The sequence below is a fragment of the Meira miltonrushii genome, assembly GCF_003144205.1.
Source record: "Meira miltonrushii strain MCA 3882 unplaced genomic scaffold FA14scaffold_6, whole genome shotgun sequence".
Classification (NCBI taxonomy): domain Eukaryota; kingdom Fungi; phylum Basidiomycota; class Exobasidiomycetes; order Exobasidiales; family Brachybasidiaceae; genus Meira; species Meira miltonrushii.
Window position 1 is genome coordinate 757,495 of NW_020289948.1, and position 22,871 is coordinate 780,365.

The 22,871-nt window shown below is 43.8% G+C and overlaps 10 protein-coding genes across 10 annotated transcripts; 7 read left to right on the forward strand and 3 right to left on the reverse strand.

Moving 5' to 3' along the window:
* Positions 1 to 140: 140 nt before the first annotated feature.
* On the forward strand, positions 141 to 1,766 carry FA14DRAFT_186292 (uncharacterized protein; the record flags this gene model as incomplete). The annotated part of the gene is made up of 1 exon (XM_025501515.1): positions 141 to 1,766. The coding sequence occupies one exon, from the start codon at positions 141 to 143 to the stop codon at positions 1,722 to 1,724; it is 1,584 nt and encodes a 527-aa protein (XP_025352145.1). The 3' UTR covers positions 1,725 to 1,766.
* Positions 1,767 to 2,188: 422 nt separating this feature from the next.
* FA14DRAFT_127674 (uncharacterized protein) lies at positions 2,189 to 2,863 on the forward strand (the record flags this gene model as incomplete). Its single annotated transcript, XM_025496814.1, has 1 exon — positions 2,189 to 2,863. One exon carries the CDS (start codon positions 2,189 to 2,191, stop codon positions 2,861 to 2,863), a length of 675 nt encoding a protein of 224 aa, XP_025352146.1.
* Positions 2,864 to 3,098: 235 nt separating this feature from the next.
* FA14DRAFT_192898 (kinase-like protein) lies at positions 3,099 to 7,468 on the forward strand. Its single transcript, XM_025501965.1, has one exon. It carries the CDS (start codon positions 3,439 to 3,441, stop codon positions 7,339 to 7,341), a length of 3,903 nt encoding a protein of 1,300 aa, XP_025352147.1. The 5' UTR covers positions 3,099 to 3,438; the 3' UTR covers positions 7,342 to 7,468.
* On the reverse strand, positions 7,441 to 8,110 carry FA14DRAFT_192899 (HIT-like protein; the record flags this gene model as incomplete). The annotated part of the gene is made up of 4 exons (XM_025501966.1): positions 7,441 to 7,517; positions 7,585 to 7,670; positions 7,746 to 8,020; positions 8,091 to 8,110. The coding sequence occupies 4 exons, from the start codon at positions 8,108 to 8,110 to the stop codon at positions 7,488 to 7,490; spliced, it is 411 nt and encodes a 136-aa protein (XP_025352148.1). The 3' UTR covers positions 7,441 to 7,487.
* A 372-nt stretch (positions 8,111 to 8,482) lies between these two features.
* On the forward strand, positions 8,483 to 8,849 carry FA14DRAFT_182634 (putative SPT4-transcription elongation protein; the record flags this gene model as incomplete). The annotated part of the gene is made up of 2 exons (XM_025501229.1): positions 8,483 to 8,590; positions 8,655 to 8,849. 2 exons carry the CDS (start codon positions 8,483 to 8,485, stop codon positions 8,847 to 8,849), a joined length of 303 nt encoding a protein of 100 aa, XP_025352149.1.
* An 843-nt stretch (positions 8,850 to 9,692) lies between these two features.
* On the reverse strand, positions 9,693 to 10,817 carry FA14DRAFT_127919 (uncharacterized protein; the record flags this gene model as incomplete). The annotated part of the gene is made up of 1 exon (XM_025496824.1): positions 9,693 to 10,817. The coding sequence occupies one exon, from the start codon at positions 10,815 to 10,817 to the stop codon at positions 9,693 to 9,695; it is 1,125 nt and encodes a 374-aa protein (XP_025352150.1).
* A 2,220-nt stretch (positions 10,818 to 13,037) lies between these two features.
* On the forward strand, positions 13,038 to 13,721 carry FA14DRAFT_166078 (uncharacterized protein; the record flags this gene model as incomplete). The annotated part of the gene is made up of 3 exons (XM_025499994.1): positions 13,038 to 13,119; positions 13,202 to 13,482; positions 13,698 to 13,721. 3 exons carry the CDS (start codon positions 13,038 to 13,040, stop codon positions 13,719 to 13,721), a joined length of 387 nt encoding a protein of 128 aa, XP_025352151.1.
* A 383-nt stretch (positions 13,722 to 14,104) lies between these two features.
* Positions 14,105 to 14,822, forward strand: FA14DRAFT_162700 (uncharacterized protein). The gene has a single exon (XM_025499731.1). It carries the CDS (start codon positions 14,478 to 14,480, stop codon positions 14,775 to 14,777), a length of 300 nt encoding a protein of 99 aa, XP_025352152.1. The 5' UTR covers positions 14,105 to 14,477; the 3' UTR covers positions 14,778 to 14,822.
* A 1,005-nt stretch (positions 14,823 to 15,827) lies between these two features.
* FA14DRAFT_182638 (uncharacterized protein) lies at positions 15,828 to 18,131 on the reverse strand (the record flags this gene model as incomplete). The annotated part of the gene is made up of 1 exon (XM_025501230.1): positions 15,828 to 18,131. One exon carries the CDS (start codon positions 18,129 to 18,131, stop codon positions 15,828 to 15,830), a length of 2,304 nt encoding a protein of 767 aa, XP_025352153.1.
* A 648-nt stretch (positions 18,132 to 18,779) lies between these two features.
* FA14DRAFT_162702 (uncharacterized protein) lies at positions 18,780 to 22,566 on the forward strand. Its single transcript, XM_025499732.1, has one exon. The coding sequence runs from the start codon at positions 18,836 to 18,838 to the stop codon at positions 22,499 to 22,501; it is 3,666 nt and encodes a 1,221-aa protein (XP_025352154.1). The 5' UTR covers positions 18,780 to 18,835; the 3' UTR covers positions 22,502 to 22,566.
* The last annotated feature ends 305 nt before the right edge of the window (positions 22,567 to 22,871 follow it).

The window sequence follows — 22,871 nt, forward strand, 5'->3', positions numbered from 1 at the left end:
CGAATTGTTGAAAGCCCCATACTCTCAAGAGAGGAGTTTGCCTAGAAAGCATAAATAGAACAATGATAAGTTGATTCTTTGTTCCTACATCAACCTTATTACGCAAAATTTTGGTTCCAACCCAATTCTCTTACTTGAATATGGCGCCTTGGAGGAAACACTTGATAGAAGCGCAATTAGAGAAGGTAACGGAGTACAACTATGACGATGTGGCAAAACGAATTGTTATGATCTTGGACTCACGTTCAATCATTCAATCAGCTGCACATATGCTTGTCCAACGTATAAATCGTTGGTATATGCCTTCTTATTCGGAAGAGCTGGATATACAAAAAAGAAATATCTGTGATAACTTTTTAGCAAGTTTATTGCATGCGATTGCATTGCGTACAAAGCATATCAAAGATGTTCCAACCACAGAAGGTCTTTCGGGAATTCCTTTATTCAAATCGGATTTACTCTCAACGAGTCTTCACGGTAGAATTCGCATCGGCCCGGTGGCTGTTGCACTCTATAATAGCGGTAATATGACGATTGATGATGTCATGGAACTCGTTGAAGCTTGTTTAGAACCACTTTACTGTTCACAATTCCTACAAAGAATCAGTGATGCAATTATCATACTCGAATTTACCGGAAAACAAATGGCAAAGCATAACATGGCACAATTTGTATCTCTAATGGAACAACTTCGAGTGCTTTTGGTCAAAAATGAAGATTGGGCATCTAAAAGAGTTAGAATTTGTGATCGAGATATTCCAAACTTATTTCAACGCTTTTTTGATCTTCAACGTACACTGGAGAATACTGCAAAAGAAAACGCTACCAAACCGGGAACTGTTGAAGAATCTGCTCTTAGCGAGAAGCTTAACTCTGATATTTATTCGTTGACGATTAGTAGATTCTCAGAAGAAGAAGAAAGTTTATTTAATCGAACCATTTCTTCAACCGCTTTCTCTTGTTCTGGCGACGACGATGATGGCAGCTCACTTTCAACTATAGAAGGTAAATATTCTTTCAGCGAACCTGAAACGATTTCGGTTTTAAGTCCTGCTTTGCCTTCTAGCCAACCTAGAAGTGCAGGTGCAAGTAGCCTGAGCTCGGAGATCGTACCTAGAGCTGCCATTGAACCGCGTAGAGCACTGTCATTGCAAACCCGATTGGCACGAGAGAGACAATTAAGACCATCAAAATCGATGATCTTACAAGATGTTTTCGTACCATTGCAAGTTGATTTACCACAACAAAAGCTACTCTCGGAATGTTTGATGGAACAGATCGGATTGAAAGTTGATCAGGATAAAACCCCAACGGTGAACAAATTCGATACCAGTCAGATCATCACTCCGCCTTTGACACCACCGAATGAATCGCAAGAAGAAACAATCTGTTCTGTTGTAAAATTTGGGAAATTACCAAACGTCATTCGATTCTTCTTCCCATCTTCAGTGTTCACAAAAGAACATGTGGACTCTATCACCCAAATGATGAATGTTGAACTGAATAAATCCGGTACGTCATTGATCAAAGATGGTGGCACAACTGGATGTTCATTGGCTATTGCGGATAAATTTCAACTCCTCAATGATGGTTCTGCGTTCCAGACATTCCATATTGGCGGAGAAGTAGAGATTGACGTAATCTACTCTGCAAATATGACCCTGTCACAAATCTCCGGGATGGGACAACGAATTGCTCAAGTTTTGGCATGTAGCGCTTACTAGCGATGATCCCAATGATCCCATCTTGCTTCTATAGTCTTCTCATCTCCTTTCAGTATATTCGTGTTCATCTTAATGCATTGATGTTTATGACAGTGATGGTTGTTTGTCATTTCTGAGAGTGAGTGCATATACTTGCATGGTTCTAGCCAGCAGGATAAAAATATAGCCGACTTAAGGGTTTAAACGCGTTGTGTAAGAGTGCTTACGTGCACATTCATTCGTTTCAAGTCAAAGTTTGATTCTTTTGTTTGTAGTTTTTGCTTCCTTCACATCAACACTTTGTCATACATTGCAGCATCGAAACATATCTGCATACTTTTCAGAAAGAGCTGCATGTCAAGAGGAACTTCAACATAACACCAAAACGAACAAAGATCGAAAATATGCCTTCTTCTTCTTCACCATCAAGTTCCAATTCAGACTTTCAGTCACCTTCCAATTATACCATCACTCATCACGCTCAGATGGAACGCAATTCACATGAAGCAGGACCTTCTTCTGCTTCTGTGAATCTTGAAGCAACATCCCGCGAAGAAGCAAGACAGACAATCGTAGCAAGCTTGGTGCAAATCTTAGATCAGCCATTGGCAATGTTACGTGATGGAACGGTCGGAGATCAACAAATGAGGGCTGAATCCCGCTTGATTCCCGGTAGCACTCTCGGTAAACATCTAAGGCATGTACATGACCATTATCGAGTACTTCTAGACAGTATCGAATCATCATCGAAACGAAACGACGGTGGCGATGAGGGAATCGATCTGGATTACGACAAACGAACAAGAGTTGTCCCTTTGGAAACCAGTGCGAAATCAGCTCTACAGGAATTTGAATCAACAATCGACAGGATACAAAGAATATTCAACCGAAAACAAGGACAAGATGCATCGTGGGATGTTCATCTAGATAGACATGTCCGACTTTCTGCAACGACACCAGCTGAGATTGAACTAAGTAGTTCGTTAGGCAGAGAGCTGTGGTTCGTTTGCTTGCATGCCATTCATCACTATGCATTAGCGAGGGTAATCTTAGTACATGAGCTTGGTTTACAGATCAACGATTCGTTCGGAGTTGCGCCTAGTACGATGGTCATGCGATTGTGGCGACAAGCATCTTCTCAATGGAAATCCAAATTGTGAGACAGTTTCTCCTGCAGTGATAATCATGTAACACCATACAATCTTAGAAGGACTTGCTAATAAAATCATAATCAATCGGGTTGTTGTAGTATGTGATTGGCCTGAATATGAGTTTACAGGCATAATACCCGCTTTGAACCGTTGCAGGAATACCTTCTCCGCCTTTGTTATATGAGGTATAAAAATTAAAGTTATATAACCTGAATTCCCCACTCTAGCGCCAAAAAAGCATAAAGGCTAAGGCTCAGCATTAAAAGCTCTGCCTACGCGCTGCGCCCGCCCACCCTTGGAGGAACGGGCAAAAGAGTATATATAATTTAAGGCTCATCATAAGAAGCATCCAAACCATTCAACCAATCTTACTTGCTTTCCATAACATCCTTTCCTCACACAACATCAAATAAGACTTCCTTCGTTCACTGAATCCAGCATAAACACAAGGAAAGATCATATCATCTTTATACCATTAACATACCCAATCTAGCACTGTGGAGGTGATCGTATTGGATCAGGCGAATGTTCAAACAGCATATGCAATAAACCATTCGTTCCATTGAACGACAAGGTGTAATTTTATGACGCCACCAAAAGGTCAAGCAATATCCATCCCGAATCAGCCCTCTGCTCAGCCATCTTCATCATCACAAAGTCGGATCGTTACGCCTTTATTTGACCCACATGGGTTGGGATCGGCTTTGGCCGATTCGACCGATGAAGAATATCAAGTCCTCCCAAAGAACGATCCTCCCATTGCTCAAGATGACCGAGAAAACAGTGAGAAGAACCAAAGTGCTTCACATGCGGAAGAGGCCAACAGACGAGGGAGGCGAAGGAGAAGTTCAGAATTTGTGACACTGCAATCGGAAGCTTCTCATCCGAACAATGCAGCCGCTGGCACGACCGGATCAATGCCATCTCCAGCACCTAAACGTGAGGAATCTACGGCATCACAATCCTCTCGACTATGGTGGCAGCGTGGTGAAGATGGAGGGGCGGGAGATATGACCTCTTCTGAGGTGGTAAGAACGCCTTCGTCTTCGATTAACCGACAACGGCCGGTGATTGATGTGAATATTCGACAAGCACGAAGCAGACAGGCTTCTGATGGGACTACAGGCTCATCGCAATCACCGATGATTCGCTCACCGGCTGCGGCTTTTCTCTCTAGCATGAACGATTCGCTAGCATCACCGCCTTCTTCGGTAATTTCAACTTCTGGTGGGCGCAATTATTCGTTGAGTCCATCTCGCAACGGAAATCTTGCATCGTCCACTTTTGATGCAATCGGCTCTTCGATGCCCAATACGCGGTCAATGCCAGGAAGTCAAGAATCAGCTGGGCAACTGGGATTGGCAAGAGCAGCAGCTCAACTGTACAACACTGTTCAAGCCAGCCCAAGCTTACAGAGCATGTCTTCTTTCTCTGGTCATCATGTTACAACCATCAAACCTGACGAAGAAGGGGCAAGGTTGGGTCCGGGAGGACGATATATTCTGGGTAAGACGATTGGCTTTGGTGGATTTTCTACCGTACGTGAAGCATGGGATATGGGTGAAGGTGCAAAGACGGATGCAGTTGACGACAATGAGACCAAGAATTGGCATAGAGTCGCTGTCAAGATTGTTTACTCGTCTGATAATGATCAGAAGGAGAATATTGAACAGACCGCTCAAAACCAAGCGTCCAAAGAACATTCTGACGAGTTAGAGCTGTGGAAGTCTATACCAGCTCATCCGAATCTTCTACCGCTCCTTTATCATGAACGTATTCATTTGGATGAAACGACAATGGCGAACGGAACTAGCAAGACGATCGATTTTCTGGTCATGCCTTTCTGCGAAGGGAACCTTTTGACATATGTGAGGTTGAACGGTGAATCTCTGCAGGACATTCGAACAGGACCTTCTTCTAGGAAGAATTCGGTGGTTGATACCGGACTAGAAAGAAGTGCTTCAAATAGAAGCTCACGCGATGCAGCAGATCAATCTGAAAATCCGACAACTCGATATAATCGAACTGGATCCGGATTCATCCCTCATGGCCATCGCTCAAATACGGCAAATGATCGAATCGTTTCTGCACCTCTGTCTGTCTTGTTGGCGCGTTCATCGTCCTTGGCAACTTCACCGGCATCAAACGCATCTCCTGGAAAGTCTGTTGGTAGTTTGCAAACAGGGTCTATCTTACGCAGTGCATCTATGCGACAAAGACAAGCATCGATCCAGCCCAGTCGAGGTCTGCCAGTTTCAGTTGCCAAAGACGTTTTAAGACAAGTTGCTGAAGCTCTTTTGTGTTTGCATCACAAAGCTAGTGTTCTGCATGGCGATATCAAGCTCGAGAATGTACTTGGACAACAATGGATTGCACCACATACACATCATCCGTCCACAAGCTCAGAAGAAGCAATGGATCTGCCCTTTGGTGCCTCACGAAAGCACACAAGATCAAACGATTCAGATCTCTCTTCAAATCCATTAGATCCAACTACTAACGTCTCAATCTGCTGGCGTGTGGCAGATTTCGGCTTGGCACGCAAGATACCCAGTAAAGAAGAAGTGAAGGGTGAACCTGAAGGTCATTGGGTTCCTTCTTTGGGTCATGCACGTACTTATGGTCATCGAACAAGCAAGCATAATCAAACGGCAATCTCTCAAGCAGCCACCCATTTACGCAGACATAGCTCTTATGCAGGAGGCATAAGTTCGGCTCAACCACGCTCACAGGCAGGATCGTTGGCCTATGCCGCCCCTGAGATCTTTCTGATGCCCGAAATGGATGACCCCGATGGAGTTTCACCTTTTGCTCCTGATATGTGGGCCTTGGGTTGCGTCGTCTATGCACTTTTTGCAGGTCGATTGCCATTCTCGGATACGTTTGAGCCGCGATTGCAGAACAAGATCATACAAGGAAAATGGGATTTGCCAGAAAGGCTCAAGAGACGTACGCAACGACCTGAAAAGAGGATGAAGTTGGGCGATACCTCATCAACTACAAATGGAGACACTTCAATGAGTCGTGCAGAAAGCTTTGGAGAAGGCTCACATCTTAGACGGCAAACGGTTCAGCAAGGAGATAATCGAGAGTCATTCATATCAGGTCTTGCGCGCAGGGCTACTGAAGGAGTACCGGTAGATATGAGCGCAAGCATGCCTAGCTTGCCACCAAGAAGATCCGATGCGATGACGAAAAGTGATAGCAATCAGTCTATCATCATTGCCGATCAGAGTGAATTGTCCATGTCACAAAACATAGGTGAAGAAGATCCAATGTCTGATGATGAGACGACGGATGTTGACTTTGACGGCAAGAGCAAAGATCGTGTTGCCATCAGACGCATTCTACATGGCTTGCTCGAGCCTGATGCAACGAAACGGTGGACTATCCTACAATTATCGCAAGATGAATGGATCTCAGGTGGTGCCGGAACGGAATTCGGTTCTGAGAGTGTAATAGCTGGCCTGCCATCTGCTATTTCGTCAGAAAGGCTTAAGCAACCCCCCAATTCAGACTTACCATCAAGTTTGCGAGAGGCAATTGATCCACGACCGAGCAATGTTGCCCATACAACCATTCCTGAATACGATGATGTGCCGGAATTGGAACAAGATAACTTTGCCGAGACTCACAAGAAACGTTCTTCTTATTTTTCAGGCTATATGGATGAACAGCAAGGCGATATCAGACGTGGACGTGCGCCTAGACGTGCAAATGTTGGAGAAGAACCAACGAATAAATCCAAACCGATTGCAATCGATCGTAGCAAGAGTAGAAGTAGAAGTCGGGTACGTGATGATACAAGCGTTTGGGGACCGGATATCACGCCAGGAGGAGGATTCAATCGGAGACAACAACAACAACAGCAACAGCAAGAGATTCGTAATTCTCCATCGTATGAATATCGCCCTCAATTGGGTACGTCTGTTTCCGATACAAGAGCTCTTCCTACTAGAACTACTCGTAGCAGCAGTGTCGATCAACATCATGGTCGTGGCAGAAGATTGATAAAAAGTCAAGGTGGCGCAGGTACAGGGAATGACGAGCACATTGGCAGAAAAGGCGAAAGGAGTGAGAGTAGAAGCGCAAGCGGTAGTGGTAGAGGAGGAAGCCGGAGCAGGAGTAGAAGTAGAAGAGCCGATTTGGATTTGATCATGCCACAGCTATCTTTGCATCGTAGTCATTTGGCACACGAAGTAGAAGATGTTTCAAGTAGGGAGGCATCACCAGCACCTGCTGCTGCTTTGCATCCTGACGATCATAACGTTGAACGTACTTCGACTTGGAAGAGCCCTTTCCGAGCTCGAGATCGATTGGTAGCCAATTTAAAGGGAGGCAGTGGACAAAACAGTAGCGGAACAAGCACACCAAAAGATCGCAGAATATCCGCAACAGAACCTGCAACTGATCAAATTTCCGAAGAGCATCATAGCCAGAATGAAGAACGACCTTGGTGGCAGCGCGGACCTAATTCGAAGCATTGAACATATGGGAAAACCAAAAAATGTATCGATATACCCTTTTATGTACATTAATCTTTTTGCGCACCACAACTCAAGTGTAGAATTTGTACCATGCTCATTCTTTCAATTAATATCATATACCATTATCGAGCATAAAGGGCAAGAATTTAGAGCTTCTCTTTGATTTCATCGTATGCCTAGAGAGTGAAAAGGGGTCGTCAGTATTTCCAGCTCGAAATTTTCAGAATTTAGAGAAAGGCTTACCTTCTGCAAAGCCTCTTGAGTGGGCTGTTGGGTGGGCCAGCCGATGACCAAACCACTTTCTTCGCTTGGCTTGGGGATCATGTGGACTGCAAATGGAGGAGGTGAGGATCAGGAGTGTCAATGAGAATCAGGCAAGCAGCAAAAGTCCCGGGAAAACGCACAATGAACATGATCGACTTGTTGATGAGCCAAACGACCGTTATTTTGTAGAATATTGTACTGTTCTGCTCCGCTTGCTTTTGCTAATTTCTTAGCAATGGGTAAAAGTTCTTGCAAGTGTTCATCAGGAATATCGGTCAATTTTGCTCCATGATACTTTGGAATGACTAGACAATGTTTTGGCGCAATTGGTCCGATATCCAAGAATGCAAAAGTTTTGTCTGTCTCATATAGCTTTTTCGATGGAATCTTTCCGGCGATAATCTTACAGAAGATGCTATCAGCAGGGGGAATATTGGTCAATCTTTGCATGAATGCTTCTTATCGATCTTCCTCGCATCACTCACCAATTGGCGTCAGTTGCCATTTTGAATAAAGTGCGAGTGGGTAACGTGATGGGCTATTGTGAACGTGGAAGTTGAATGCTGGAATGTATGATGTTCGTGAGCAAGAAGTGTTTGTTGCACACGACAGCTCAAAGAGAAAGACAACAAACAGTGCACGATCCACATTTGCCTTCCTCGGTCATGCCGATTTCTCCGCATTTCCAGAGTGGAAGACGGGCTCTTTATTTTTACGCGCTAGAAGGAGTTCGAGAGGGAAGGTCGCGTTTAGAAAAGCTGCGTACTGACAGAAGAATGTGTGACACACTTTAATTTTTTAAGTTGCATTCATAGCAATCTTTGCTCTTACTCCATCACCACGCCCTTGCAATTGTTTTCGTCATAATCCTTCGACGATGGCTTCCCGAGCGGATCATTTACGCTCTTGTTTAGGATGCAAATTCGTACAAAGGGCAAAAGAATTCACCCAACGTGGATGTCCAAATTGTGAAGCCATTTTAGAGGTAGGTTTGTTTTGTGCGAGTAGGATGCGAATTGATACTGACAACACAATCCCCTTCTTTGTAGATGATGCAAGATACAGATCAAGTCATCCGTTGCACTACCAGCAATTATGATGGTCTCATCGCTTTGATCAAACCTGAAGAAAGTTGGGTTGCCAAATGGCAACGGATAGAGAAGAGAGTTCCGGGCTTATACGCAGTAAAGACGGAGGGTAACCTTCCACAAGATTTGCAAGAGAGAATGCGTGGTGGTGGATGAAGATGGAAGTCATCAATCTGTATTTGTACGTTTGTCATCCTCATATTAGGGCCTTCAATGTCTAATAGAACATCACGAGTACCACATGCGATCTGTTGGGGCCGAAAGTCATGGCCAGAAAAAGCATCGGCCTCTCTCAGCTTGCATTTAGGACAGTATGCGCGAGGGAGCACCGTCGTACATATATGGCCATCTCTTGATATATGAACTCGGCAAACTTGATGATAACGAATAAGTGGTATTGAAAGCTTTCATCGAAGCAGCTGTCGTACTTGAAGAATGACCAAAGAGTCTGTCAAAATGCTGAGAATTAAAGTCCTTTTAAGAGCATGGTATTCCACGATGCAGAACACCGAAAGCAGAAAAGACGCAGAAGAACCTTGCCGGCACCGTCGAAGCTCGAGTTGGCAAGCTTGTTTTTATGACGGGAAAAGTTCAACTTAGCATGCCATCAATCGATTGACGTTCGAATTAACTCTTATCAATGCTATGAACCAGACTCAAAATGGAGTATATCAATTTCATTACTCTTCTGTTTAATCTTTTTACGAACTTTCGCTTTTTGTTGGATTGTATAATGAACACAGCTTGTTAAGTGCTTTATTATGATAATCGAGAGAGAGAAGAATTTTAAGAGTCTGAAAAGTGGGAAAAGGGAGATCAGGAGGCCGGATACATAGTTACAAGTTGGTGTGTGTGTGTGTGTGTATGAATGGATGGTGTAGCTTTTTGAAGGAAAGGGTTTTATAGGAATGTGTGATTCTCTACCCGTCACTAGAAATCTTTGCCGTTTTTGTTCTGGATGTGTGTGGAATGCCAACAAAACACTTCTACACATCTTCTTCATTGACGAGGAGGATTGTTTGCTAAACGCAATTTCTCTTGTTCTAAACGTTGATAGAGTAGCTGAACGGCCATTTGAATATTGGCAGGCGGTCCTGTGATGGTGACCAAACGTTCATTACCTGCTCCACCAGCTGCGACACCTGCGCCAGGTTCCATAATTTTGATATGGCTTCCGCTCATTTGTCGAACTTCGTTAATCTTTTGACCACCTTTACCGATAATGCAACCGACCAAATCATTAGGTACAAAGATCTGTTGCGTTTGCGATCCGGGAGGAATTTGTGACCCACCTGGACCGCCAAAGTTGCCGGCTTGAATGGGTGGCATTGCATTGGGAGCAAAGTTGAATGCTGGCATCGCAGCTGGAGCAGCACCGTAAGCTGGAGCTGTTGCCCGTGCTGGGCCTGGAGTTGGACGATAGATGAGGTTGTTGGCTGCACGATCTTGATGTTCCAACAAAATCGATCCAACATAGTATACAGCGATGTGAACGGCATCAGCAACACCAGAAATGTTTAACACACGTTCTGTACTACCGGGAAGGATGGCTTCAGCAGCCGTCAATCGTGCACCGCTTGCTTCTTGGATCTCTTTGATCTTTGTACCTTGTTTTCCGATCACGGAGCCCATACGAGAATGAGGTACGATGAAGCGAATTGTAACGGCTCGACTACCGGGTATGGATGCTTGTTCGAATGGCTCATCATTAATCCGTCGAACGATCAAACCAAACGCCTTGCTTACTGCGTCCAAAGCACCTGCAACAGTGAGAATCCGTTCTGGATTACCAGGCAAGCTTTCGCTGATTGTCAATTTGGCGCCGCTCTTTTCACGAATTTCGTTGATATGTTTACCAGCTTTACCGATGATGATACTTGCGTCACCAGTCACGATAAGTGCACGCATGGAAATGTTGGCAGGAGGTGCTTCGGCATCAGCATGTCCGCTATCGTTTTGGTGAAGATCGGCAGTACCAGCGGGTAAGGATTGCTTAGCAGCTTCACCGATGCTATTGGAAGTATGTGCTTTCTCCGTACTTTTGTATTCTTCTCCGTCTTGTGTTGAGCCCAAGTCGACATTGTCGGACTCACCGTCCTTTGTTAAATTTTGTTCGTCTGCCATTTTTGCGTTAGATTTGTTTTGTTCTTCTTTCGTACGTTTACTGTCGTTACCTCGTACAAGCGATGGAGAAGGTGAACGAGCTCGTTTTGTCGTGTCTGCCATGGAGGGTACAGTTGAGCCTTTTTGTCAGAAAATGAATCCACAAACGAATTAAGCCTTCTCAATTCGTTCCGTTGCACGCAGCGAAATGGGAGAAGCGGCGACGAGTGGGATAGACTACTGAGGAAACGAGTAAGGCTATCTTGAGGGAAGCGGCACTTTGAGATTGGGAGATTGATGAGATGCGGAAATGATGGGGGAGAGGGAGCGATGGGTCAGGACTGAGGGTTGGAGACGTGTTTGGGGTAGGGAATAGAGAGTCGGAGCAGCAACGGCAACCTGGGAGGGATACTTAACCTCTGTTTGTGTTGCAATGCTGACAATGTGTTCTTTTATGATTCTGATCGATTCTGGATGTACTCACATATTATTCGAGCCGTTTGTCGGATTAGGAGGGGGAATCGTGGACAATTCTCAAGCTTTTACAAACACTTCCGCTTGACCTGAAACACCTTCTCTTGCCACAACAAAGTAGAATACAGTCAACTTGTCAAGGATGTTACGTTGTTCTTGTGAACGATTGACTTTTCCCCTTGGTGTACCTGTTCAAAGCCCTACTTGATCAAGAAAGAGTTGAAAAGAAGAAAAGGGAGAGACAAAAACAAGCGTTCAAGAAAGAATCGCTGTTGGGTTTGTGTGTGTTGTGTGATGATGATATTCAAACAGAAGAAGAAAGGTCACACTAAACTTATGTGCATGCACACACACACACGCACGCATTCTCCAGCAGCAACCAAAGAAAGGCGCACTAATTGGGAACAGCTTTTTGACACGCATGCATACACACAAAGGCTGCGCTGCGCTGCGCTCTAGCCAATCCAGCGCAAAAAGACAAGCAGGCGCATTTTTACGCCTCACTACGATCCGAAAATGGTTTTATAGGAGATGGAATTGTATACGCCCACGTCATAATGGTAGACTGAGTATACAATTCATGAAGCATATCTAAACCTTGGCTTTCTTTACGACGGATTGATTCGGAAATGGTGTATTTTGATGCAATCTCTTACATTGTAATCAAGCGTAACCAATTCAATCGTTAGCAACTCGAGGCTTCTGGTGTGCTTTGCTATCGATCGTTCGAATCAGAGATTGTACATGGAATCTGAGTTACGGTAGCAACGCCTAAAAGTGTATCACCTTGCTTTGGCGAATCATCCTGACGAAAAACGATAATCGGTTGACGTGTTTCTACATCAATTCGTTCAACACAAAAGATTGTTCCTGTCTTTTTTTCTCGAATCTTTTGGATTAATTCATCTCTAATCTTTTTTGTATTTCCAGTCACAATCGTTTCTTTATTTTCCGCTCCAATCATTGACCATGTTTCGGAGCTCATGATTGAATTCAAATTTGTATGGTTGGTGAACGTAAAACAAGGTTGAAATCATCATCGATCAGGAGAAAAAGATTATCGCCCACATTGTTGGAGTGGTTGGAATAGAAAGGCGAACCGAAATAATGGCACATTGGTAGTATTTCAACATGGTTGTTTCCATCACACACTTCCGCGGGATATACATTGCCTAGCGTACAAGTAGAAGTGTAACCTCGTGCTACCACTTACCGTTCATCATATTCATAACCGTTGAGTCAGACACTGTGACTAATCTCCGTACCTTCCGTCGGGTAAATCTCAGTTAGCGGGTGTGGACAATTAATCCAGACATTCTCTACCTTTACCTTTGTGATTAGTGTTTGACCACCGCTGTACGATCCGTAACGATAGGCGTAAGTGTTGTATTATCATCAGTCATGGTGTTAGGGTTACGGAGAAAAGGCGTGCGCACAAGAGGCGTTCAGTCTTTGCGCCAGCGGAGGCACAGCGCCCGCCTGATGCACGCATTCATTGACATGACAACAACTCATTCATTCCATCTTGTGAACATCAACACATAGTCATCTGAGAACGATTGCTGTTCGTTGTATTGGTTGAAAGTTTCCTGTCCAGAATTCTTATTCTGATTCGATCAATTGAAGTTCAAGCTGACAATCACACGAGAAGAACACCACCTCCACACGTGACAATCATTGACGCATTTATTCGGAACAAATCGATCAAGTCATTGTTGTGATTACCCCACCTCTTTGAACAATACCACATCAACAGAATACATAAACATGTTTAGAAGAACGCTCGCTAGACTTGCTTCAGAAGCACGTCAGCCTAGGATCAAGTTTCCCGATCGCAAAGCATCCACTTGTGAGTATATCCCTATAGGAAGGGTAGAAAGAGGAAGATGATACTAACAACGAACCGCCTTCTTGCTTCCCTTGTTATTCAGCCGCAGACCATACACCCCATCCTCATCCTGCAGCACCGCAAGATGTAGCAAAGAACTTTGATCATTTCCAAGAAGTCTTTCAATCAGGACCTCATTTCCATCCCGAAAAAGTTCAACAGATGTCTTCACAATCTAGTACCGGCGGCGGTGGCGGTGGTAGCAGCGCAGCAAGCTCATCAGGAAAAGGAGGAGAAGTAGTAGAGGATATTCATGAACTACCCAAACGATTTTGGGCTACTCCTGCCCTTGCGATTGAGGAGAATGAGATGGACGCAATTATGGTAAGTTGCGGTGGAGTGGGTCACGCATTTGGGAGATCGAGGCTGACAGAACACTTCCTTCTTCTCCTTCCTTTCAATACAGAGCGGAGGTGCGACACTTGTACAGAAATCGTAGTTGATGATGATAAAGGCAAAGATAATATGATAAGAGACACTAGACACACGAAAGTGGAGATGATGGCTTGCTTAGACTAATGGACTTTTTGTGTGTTTAGGGAGCTGCAGAGCACTTTCTATGATCGATTGAATAAGTAAGAAGCTTTATTGTTGTTGGCCAATAGCATGCACACTTTGACCATCATCAGATTGCATATTGCATTTAGCCATTCGTGATCAAACAATATTCACGCCATCACCCCGGGTTAAGCTACACGTGCTATAGAATTTTTTGAAATAAAAGTTGATTTATGAATATATGCAAGCGCGTTAACATGCATATCCTATCTTCTTCTCACCACATTTCCCTTCTCTGTTTTTGATTGATTGAAGATGGTTGTAACTCCAATGAACAAGAAGAAGAGTGTTGTCAAGCATAGAACACGATCAGGCTTTCAGCCAAATCATCAATCTTCAAATAAGGGAGATGGGAATCTGAAAGGCAAAGGAAAGGGTGGCTTCAAAGTTGGTCCCAGTCATGCTCCCGATGGAGCCTATCTCGGTAAAGGTGAGTGAAGAGAAGGGAAAAGGATGAATCATAGAACGGGGAAAGGATTTGTTTGCTGACAATCAACTACTGTGCCTCACTCCTTTTAGCCAAAAAACTTAAAGCAGACTTGATCGAAAAAGCAAAGATTAAGAAAAAGTACTTTAAAGAACAAGCAAAAGCCGAATCAGAAAATCAATCGGATAGCATCTTTGCAGAACGTGATGAAGGAAGATTTGCACCTGAGAAGGGGATAGAAGGACAGGATGGGTTTGATCTAGTTGAAGCAGAAAAGGCATCGCAAAGGAGAAGAAGGAACGAAGGCCAAGAGAGCTCGGAGGGAGGCAATTCGATGTCAAAACGAAAGCAAGCCAAGGCTGAAGCTGCTAGAGCTGCTGAAATGGAATCCAGAAGACGTCTCTTGGGTGGGGTCATACATACTGACAGAGACAAAGAGGGAGAAAATGTTGGCGAGCAAAGGACATTCGACAAACCAAAAGACATGGAAACGAGCGAACAGAGGAAAGAAGAAAGACAAAAGAGACAAGATAAATGGAATTCCAAAAGTGGAAGTAGAACGGGAAGACAAAGAGGTCAACCTAATTTGGGCGCCAGGATGGATTTACTGCTCGATAAGATCAAGAGGGGATAAGATAAAGACTTCTCGTCATCATACATGTGTAAAATAAGATTGTACAATATTGATACTTGTCATAATCCTACTTCTGAAGTGTATTCTTAAGCAACTAGATGAACAGATCTTGTTCAAAAGGCCATATCATGTTGGGAAGGAGGTATTCAGATCTCGTTCAAAGGCTATATCACTTCGTCCGATTTGCAAATGAACTTCTATCGGCGGAATTCAGACGCGTCCCGCTCTTTACGCGTGAGAGGGAAACACGTAAATTGTGCTCTTGTTCATTGCCATCATCATCTAAAAGGCTATATCATGTTGGAATTCGGGTGAGGAAGGAGGTATTCAGATCTCGTTCAAAAGACCATATCACTTGGTCTGATTTGCAATTAAACATCTATCGGCGAAATCCAGACGCGTCCAGCTCTCTACGCGTAAGAAGGAAACACGCGTTAACCTGTTCGTTCCCTTATTCATTGCCATCATCATAGAATGTACAATAATAGAGATACTTGCCATGATTCTTTCCAAAGTGTATTTTTAAGCTGACAGATGAGCAGACCTCGTCCAAAAGGCCATATCAATCGGTCCAGTTGGCAATTGAACATCTATCGGCGAAACCCAAACGCGTCCCGCTCTTTACGCGTAAGAGGGAAACACGCGTTAAACTTCTTGTCCATTACCATCATCATCCAAAAGGACATATCATGTTGGAATTCAGGTGAGGAAGGCGGTATTCAGATATCGTTCAAAAGGCCATATCACTTGGTCTGAGATGCAATTGAACATCTATTGGCGACACCGAGACGCGTCCCGCTCTTTACGCGTAAGATAGGAACACGCGTCAAATTGTTCTTTTGCTCATTACCATCAACAACCATCAAACAGGCATATATTGTATAGATGCATTCCATCACAATGACGACAATGTATACATGGTAAAGAAGACCAACGATTAAAGAATCCTGAAAAATTGAGATGGAATACGACAAGACTATTATGGAAACACAAGGCGAAGGAGCGTGAGTATGTAACAGGAAGTGGAAAAAGGAGCGTTTCTTGTTTGTTTTAAGATTGATCATCTTGGGAATAAGAAGGTAATGTTTCCAAGGTATGTTGAATGGCTAAACCTGCTTCAACCAAAGCTTTTGCACACGTACCACAATCGATTTGACCAATTTCGGTAATTATCTTTCGCAAAACATCTGCCGGTTCAGGAGCACGTTTGCTTGCATCACGTCCAACTTGTCTTGGCCATGCTAAGGTTTGCTTCAAACGTGCCAGAGGTGTAACTACACAAACTCCACCGGTTTGATAACATTGATCAGCAACTTCTTTTGGATCGATGCTCAAAGCGTTCAACATATCTTGATAATATTCTTGACGTTTTGCATGGAACGAGGCCAAACGTTGAAAAGCTGTGAAACCCATCATGTTGAAAATCAATTCGGGAATCTTGTTGACATCATAACGTACGCTACGTTCAGCAGCTGCTGCTTCCAACGTTGGCAAATTGTATTGCACCGCAAATGCATACGTCATAAATGGAGAAAGAGCGCCAGATTGTTCATTCTTTGTGAAATAAGCAATTGCACGTTCTTTTGCACGAACGACGTCATACTTTTGTGCACAACGTGCTAAACGTAAAACCATTTGCCAATCGTTCGGTTCCAAGATTGGAGAATCACGATTGTACATCAAACTGAAAAGATGTTTCAACGTTGCGGAATCTTCCTCGAGTTGATGTTCTTTTTGTGATTCTTGCTCAGTCTTCTTTGTCAAGACGGGGGAATGAACGCGCAAGTTGGCAGTATGAATTCTGAATCGAACAACGGGCGAACGAGTAGAACCTGAACCTGATTCTGATGACAAGAATACATTCTCGGCATTAGGATCGTTAAAGTCACCTGCTTGTGCGATAGGATCTTGAGAATTCTTGTTTCCGGTACTGTTGTTGGACGTTGTACTGCTGCCATAACCAGTATTACTGGCTGTGCGTGTATGCGTATCCAAGTGTTGAGCCGTACCATTGCTGTTGTAAGTCGTTGTGCCTTTGCTACCGACATGTTGTTGTTGTTCGCTTTGACGAGGGCTACTGCGACCTTTTCCGCTGTTACTACGACCGCTAGCCGACTTGCCGCTGTTGCTGCGTCCACTCGAGCTCAAGTTACGGGAACTCTTGTTGTTGGATTGCTTGTTTCCATGAGCATGACTGTCGTGATTGCCGCTGCTTCCATGGGATGATTGATTGTTGCCGCCACTTCCATAAGATTGGTTGTTGCCGCTGCTACCGTGGGATTGGTTGTTGTTGGAGGTACTCTTGCCGTAGCTACTGTTGTTGTTGTTGGCATTTGAATTTTCACGTGCATTGCTCTGATGTGAATCATTGTTTGTCTTGCCATTGTTGCTCGATGAATAGGTCATCTTTGTACCATTGCCGCCGGAATTGCTGTTTGAGTCCCTGCCGCTATTTCCGGTATTTGAACCTTTGTTGGTTGTTGTTGATGATATATGAGCGCTTGTTTGTTGCCAAGATTGAATGTTCGCCGAGGTCTTATTAACGCTTTCATTGTTTTGTTGTTGTTGATTACGATTATTACTGTTATTGCCTCCAACATGTTCATTCGCATCTTCGTAAAGCGTATCACGTCTTGCGCTGGCTGTTGATGGTTCATTGTTGTTCACATTTGATGATCCATACGTATCTGTACCTTCATCTTTGATCGTGTCCATCTTTGAACCTAATTGTTGATAACTTGGCTTTTTGGGTGAACCTTTATGATTGTTGCTGCCATAACCGGTTGAAACGGAAGTGGCTGCGCTCACATTAGATTGTGCACCTGCATTTGACGATGAGAAAACACTTGAAGCGGTCGATTGACCTGTCTCGGAAGGTTCTTTGCGACCGTGATCATTTGAGTAACCGGATTGATAGCCACTGCTTGAATTTTTGTTGTTGGAATTGTTATTTGCCTTTGAATCATTGTTTGAGCCTGAATTTGTCCTGCTATGGCTTGTGGTTGAATTATAGGTATCATACGTATCATTGCTTGAATAATTGTTTGAACTGTTGTACGATCCTGAGTTGTTGTTACTGCTTGGAGTATTATAGCTGCTTGTATTGTTGTTACTGCTTTGGTTGCCATAGCCTCCTGAGCTGTTGTTGTTGTTTGAGTTAGCATTGGTGTTGGAATTATAGCCGCTTGTATTGTTGGTGCCGGAATTGTAGCTGCTTGTCTGATTGCCACCATTCGAATTCGAGTTGGAGTTGGAATTGTAGCTGCTGGTATTATTGCCATAGCCACCACCGCCACCTCCGCTTGTATTCTGGCTTTCGCCGTTATTGCTTGCTTGACGAAGTCGACTGAACATGATGAACAAACCCAATAGAGTTAAGAAAGAAGTGAGAAAAATTATAACAACGATTAAAGGGGTTAAAATAAGTGAAGGAGGGAATGATTGTTGGAGTGCATTGACGTGGTCTTTATATATGTCTTTTTTCTCGTGATAGATCAGATTATTGTATCGTAAAGGGTTGAGTGGAATACTGCCCTTCTGTTTGGCAAACAGAGTATCATTTCTTTGATTAAATTTTTGATAGATTAAAAAGGTAAAACGCCAATAAAGCAGTCTTAGCACTTTTCAAGTTTTTATGCCGATCATGAAGGAAATTACTATTTCATTAGTCTATTGATGACATCATACATCCCACCGGATCGAAATGCAAGAATGCATTGATCTCTAGATAACCGTCATCTTTTGTTGTTTTGGTCACCGTGATGAGCGGTTTGATGGATGAAATCTTAACGCGTACAAAGGGCCAAAGCGCGTGAAATATACGCCGTCTTAGTGTAGAGCCTAGACTTTAAGCCGGCCGCTATTAACACGCTTGGATCCTATGACGCGTTTAATAGGCGGCCTGAGCCAACCAGAAATCACGACTATTTACGCGTAAAAGAGAAAGGAAGAAACAAAAGATAAAAGTGTTGCTCTATTGCATAATCAATCAATCAATCAAGCAATCATTCAAACCATCATTGCTTGCAAAGGGTGTGTCGATCGATCGACAAAGAAAAATGGTCACCCCAACAGAAGATGAAGGAGAGGACTTCTTTGCATCTACACCTCCCGACTCATCTGCAACAACGACGGCCAAAGCGGAAAGTAGCTCACAACCTTTAACGTCTTTGTTTCGCGGAGAAGAAGAAGAGGAAGAGGAGGAAGAAGAGCAACAAGATGGAAAGGTCATGTTTCCCTTTTTCAAAGATGAAAAGGAAAAAGAAGATTGGATAAAAGAGACGATGCGATTAGAAGACGAAGATAGAGATTTTATGGAAGCAGAATACGAAAGGGAACTAGACAGAAAGCCAAAGCAAACAAGGAAGAAAAGGTCAAATACGCCACCAGCCGAGAGCTCTACAAAGAAGACAAATTCTCGTTCTCCGCCAGCCAATTCAGCGGACAAAAGACGAAAAATCGAAAACCCTACATCACGAGCACCTGAGAATAAATCGAATCAATCTATTCGTCTGCCTACCTCACTAAACGAACAGTCAAGAGACGGATGGCATTATCGATTCATCGGTAGTTTTGTCGTTTCTGCATATTCGCTAAGCAAAGGTCGAAACTATGCAAAACAAGGCGACAGGGTGCGGATAGAAAGGCAAACGCCAAAGGGTGCAAAGCCATCCGAGAATGGCAATGGAAGAACATCGAATGGGATAGGGAAAAAACAAACAACGTTGTCATTCGGAGGTACAAAACCGAAAAAGGTCAAGGAAGATTACATTGTTCGATTCGTCAATATGAAAGGATTCGAGATCGGAAGAATACCGAAAGAAGCATCACCATGGATGTCGAGAGCTATTGACAATGAAGCTGCTCGATTTGAAGGTATCGTTGTTGATTGTCCTGAGTCGTTGACTGTTGGCTGTGATATCTTGCTGGAGATACGCGCATACATTCTCAAATCCGCCTTTACCCTTTCGCCGGCCAATGGACAGACGTCGTTTGGCTCTCGTTCTCGTGAAGATGTTGCATCGTCTGCATGGGGTGCAGAAACTCAAGAGACAGAAGAGGAAAAGAAGATCAGGGAAAGAAAGTCTTCCCTTTTGAGATTGTTTAGGGCTTGCACATTACGTGCAAACAAGACAAGCTCAATCTTGACAAAGAGTAGAGACGAGGCAGAGAAAGAACCTCTAAGTAGTCCTGTACGGACGACACCCATCAATGGCAACTCGCCTGCTCCAGCACAAAACGGCACCAAGCCAAACTCTCGAGAGGGCACACCACCCGAAGTGGACGATGGGACGGAAATAACGGAAAATCAACTTGATTCGGTGTATGATCGGGCACAAAGGAATGATATGAGTCTACCCGAAGTGGAACCCAATCCAGACTTTGCTCTAACCCTACGAGCATACCAAAAACAATCGCTAGGATGGATGATGAAAATGGAAGAAAAGCCAAATAGCCGGATAAACGAAAGGGAAAATCAATCAGAGCAAGATGGAGAATCTGTAGGTTTGCATCCGCTATGGGAAGAGTATATCTTCCCAGTCGATGATGAAAGGATGTACCTTCTAGATTCGGCTTGTTCGAAATTCTACTTCAATCCATACACTGGTCATCTTAGCCTCAAATTCCCATCAGCCGGTCGTGGAGCACGAGGAGGAATCTTGGCCGATGAGATGGGATTGGGCAAGACGATTCAAATGGCATCACTCATCCTAAGCAATCAGCCGTCGCCTGATGAAGAATTGTCCGAAGAAGAAGAAAGTGAAACAGAAGAGGAAGATGCCAAAAAAGGACCTTCTTACCGACAAGTTTCTCTGAAGTCATCTTTTGCCGCTGCTGCAAAAGGAGAAGGCGGTTTGACAAAAGCTGATCGGAAAGAAATGTTCAACATGACATCTTCATCGCGTGGAAGGGTAACACTTGTCGTAGCTCCGATGTCTCTTGTCGGACAATGGAGGGATGAAATGGAACGTGCAATTCCAACGATGAAGACCATGCTCTATTATGGTGAATCGAAGGGTGAACTCATTTCTCGCTTGACGGCAGGAACGGTTGATATTGTCATCACTACCTACGGTACCCTCACCTCAGAGTATGGTCGATATATCATACCAAACAAGTCCTCCTCAACACTCGAGATTGCTCCTCTGTATGCCGTCGATTGGTTGAGAGTGATCTTAGATGAAGCACACCACATCAAGAACAAAGCAACAAAGAATTCGCGTGCTTGTCGGGATCTGACGGCAAGAAGAAGATGGTGCTTGACAGGAACGCCAATTGTCAATCGATTGACGGATTTGTTCAGTCTTTTACGTTTTCTACGTGTTCAACCATGGGGAGACTTTGCATTCTTTAACACATTCATCGCTAAGCCATTTATGCAAAAGAATCCTAAAGCTTTGGAGATCGTGCAAGTGGTGTTGGAATCTATCTTGATTCGACGTGAAAAGCGAATGAAAGATAAAGATGGCAAACCTATCGTTGATCTGCCTCCCAAAACAACCCATATGGTTCGATTACCACTAACGCCATTGGAAAGACAAATCTATGAAAGTGTTTATGATCGTGCACATATGCAGTATCAGACATTGGCAGCCGCAGGTACGATTGCACGTAACTTCACATTCATGTTTTCCGTTTTGATGCGTTTACGACAGGCTGTTTGTCATCCTTTGTTGGTGATTCAAGGCAACAAGAAGGCCAAGAAAACTACAAACGGGGGAGAATCGGAAGTGAATGAATCTGTGCTGGGTCAAATGGAAGAGAAGCTTAATGAACTCGTTGCAGCATTTCAATCAGGCTCCGATTCGAACGAAGAGGGCGACAAGAAGAAAGTGTCAGTTCAAGCATTGGAAGAACTGTTTGGAGCAAACGGAAACGAAGAAGAAGACGATGATCATTCGGAATGTCCGTTCTGCTTTGAAGAAAAGTCTGAATTGTTAGTGATGCCATGCAAACATTGGGGATGTAAGCCATGCATCATTGAACATATTCAACGCAGCGAAGAAAAAGGAGAGGATGAAATCCCTTGTCCAACTTGTCGTGAAGGACCGGTAACGTTGGGTAATACGGCAACCGTTGTACGAACGCGTAGGAATAGGATCATGGAAGCCATTCAAAACAGTCAAGAAGCAGCAAAGAAGGAGGACAGCCTTACCATACAACCTGCAGTATACTTTCAAGATGATAAGATTCGAAGCAGTACCAAATTAGAGGCATTGGTCGGACATTTGAATCAGCTGCGTTACGATGACCCAACGTTTAAAGGTGTCATTTTTTCGCAATTCACTTCCTTCTTGGATTTAGTCGAGGTTGTCCTGCGCAAGAATCATCATCCATTTGTGCGTTTGGATGGAACAGTGTCACAAAAAGATCGTGAAGCAGTGTTGAACGCCTTTAGCAGTTCACCTAAACGGATGTTAATCTTGGTATCCTTACGTGCAGGAGGAGTTGGTTTGAATTTGACTGCAGCCAATCATGTTTGGCTTCTGGATTGTTGGTGGAATGCAAGTACAGAAGATCAAGCGGTTGATCGCATACACAGATTAGGTCAAACAAGACCTGTTCACGTTCATCGTTATTTGATCGAAAATTCGATTGAAGATCGTATTTTGGCCATTCAAGCACGCAAAACAGCACTTGTTGGAGCTGCTTTGGCGGGATCGGCACGAGGACCTGATGAAAAATCAGAAGCATTACAGAATCTGGAATTATTATTTTCATAAATTGTTATCATCATCAATTGTACATCATTCATACGTTCAATGCCACATTATTTGTATATTTGTCATGTATACCGGTCTGTTAACTCCACTTTCCGTAACTCCGAGATAGGCACTTTAGCAGTGTACTTTACTCAGAAGAATGCATTGGAAGCTCACTGATTGCCACGCGTTTTTAAGGTTTTTGATTAATAACATCCTTAGCCAGTGGAGAAGATTTCTTCCCGCTATCCATCATCTTCTCATCAAAAATGTTACGTCAAAGCAGATCATTACTGCGACGGGTACCTTTGAATAAGGTTGCCTCTTCAACAAGGCCCTTACAGGCGGTGCAGTCTACCGCTCTGCTTACATCTATACCCGCACCCATACC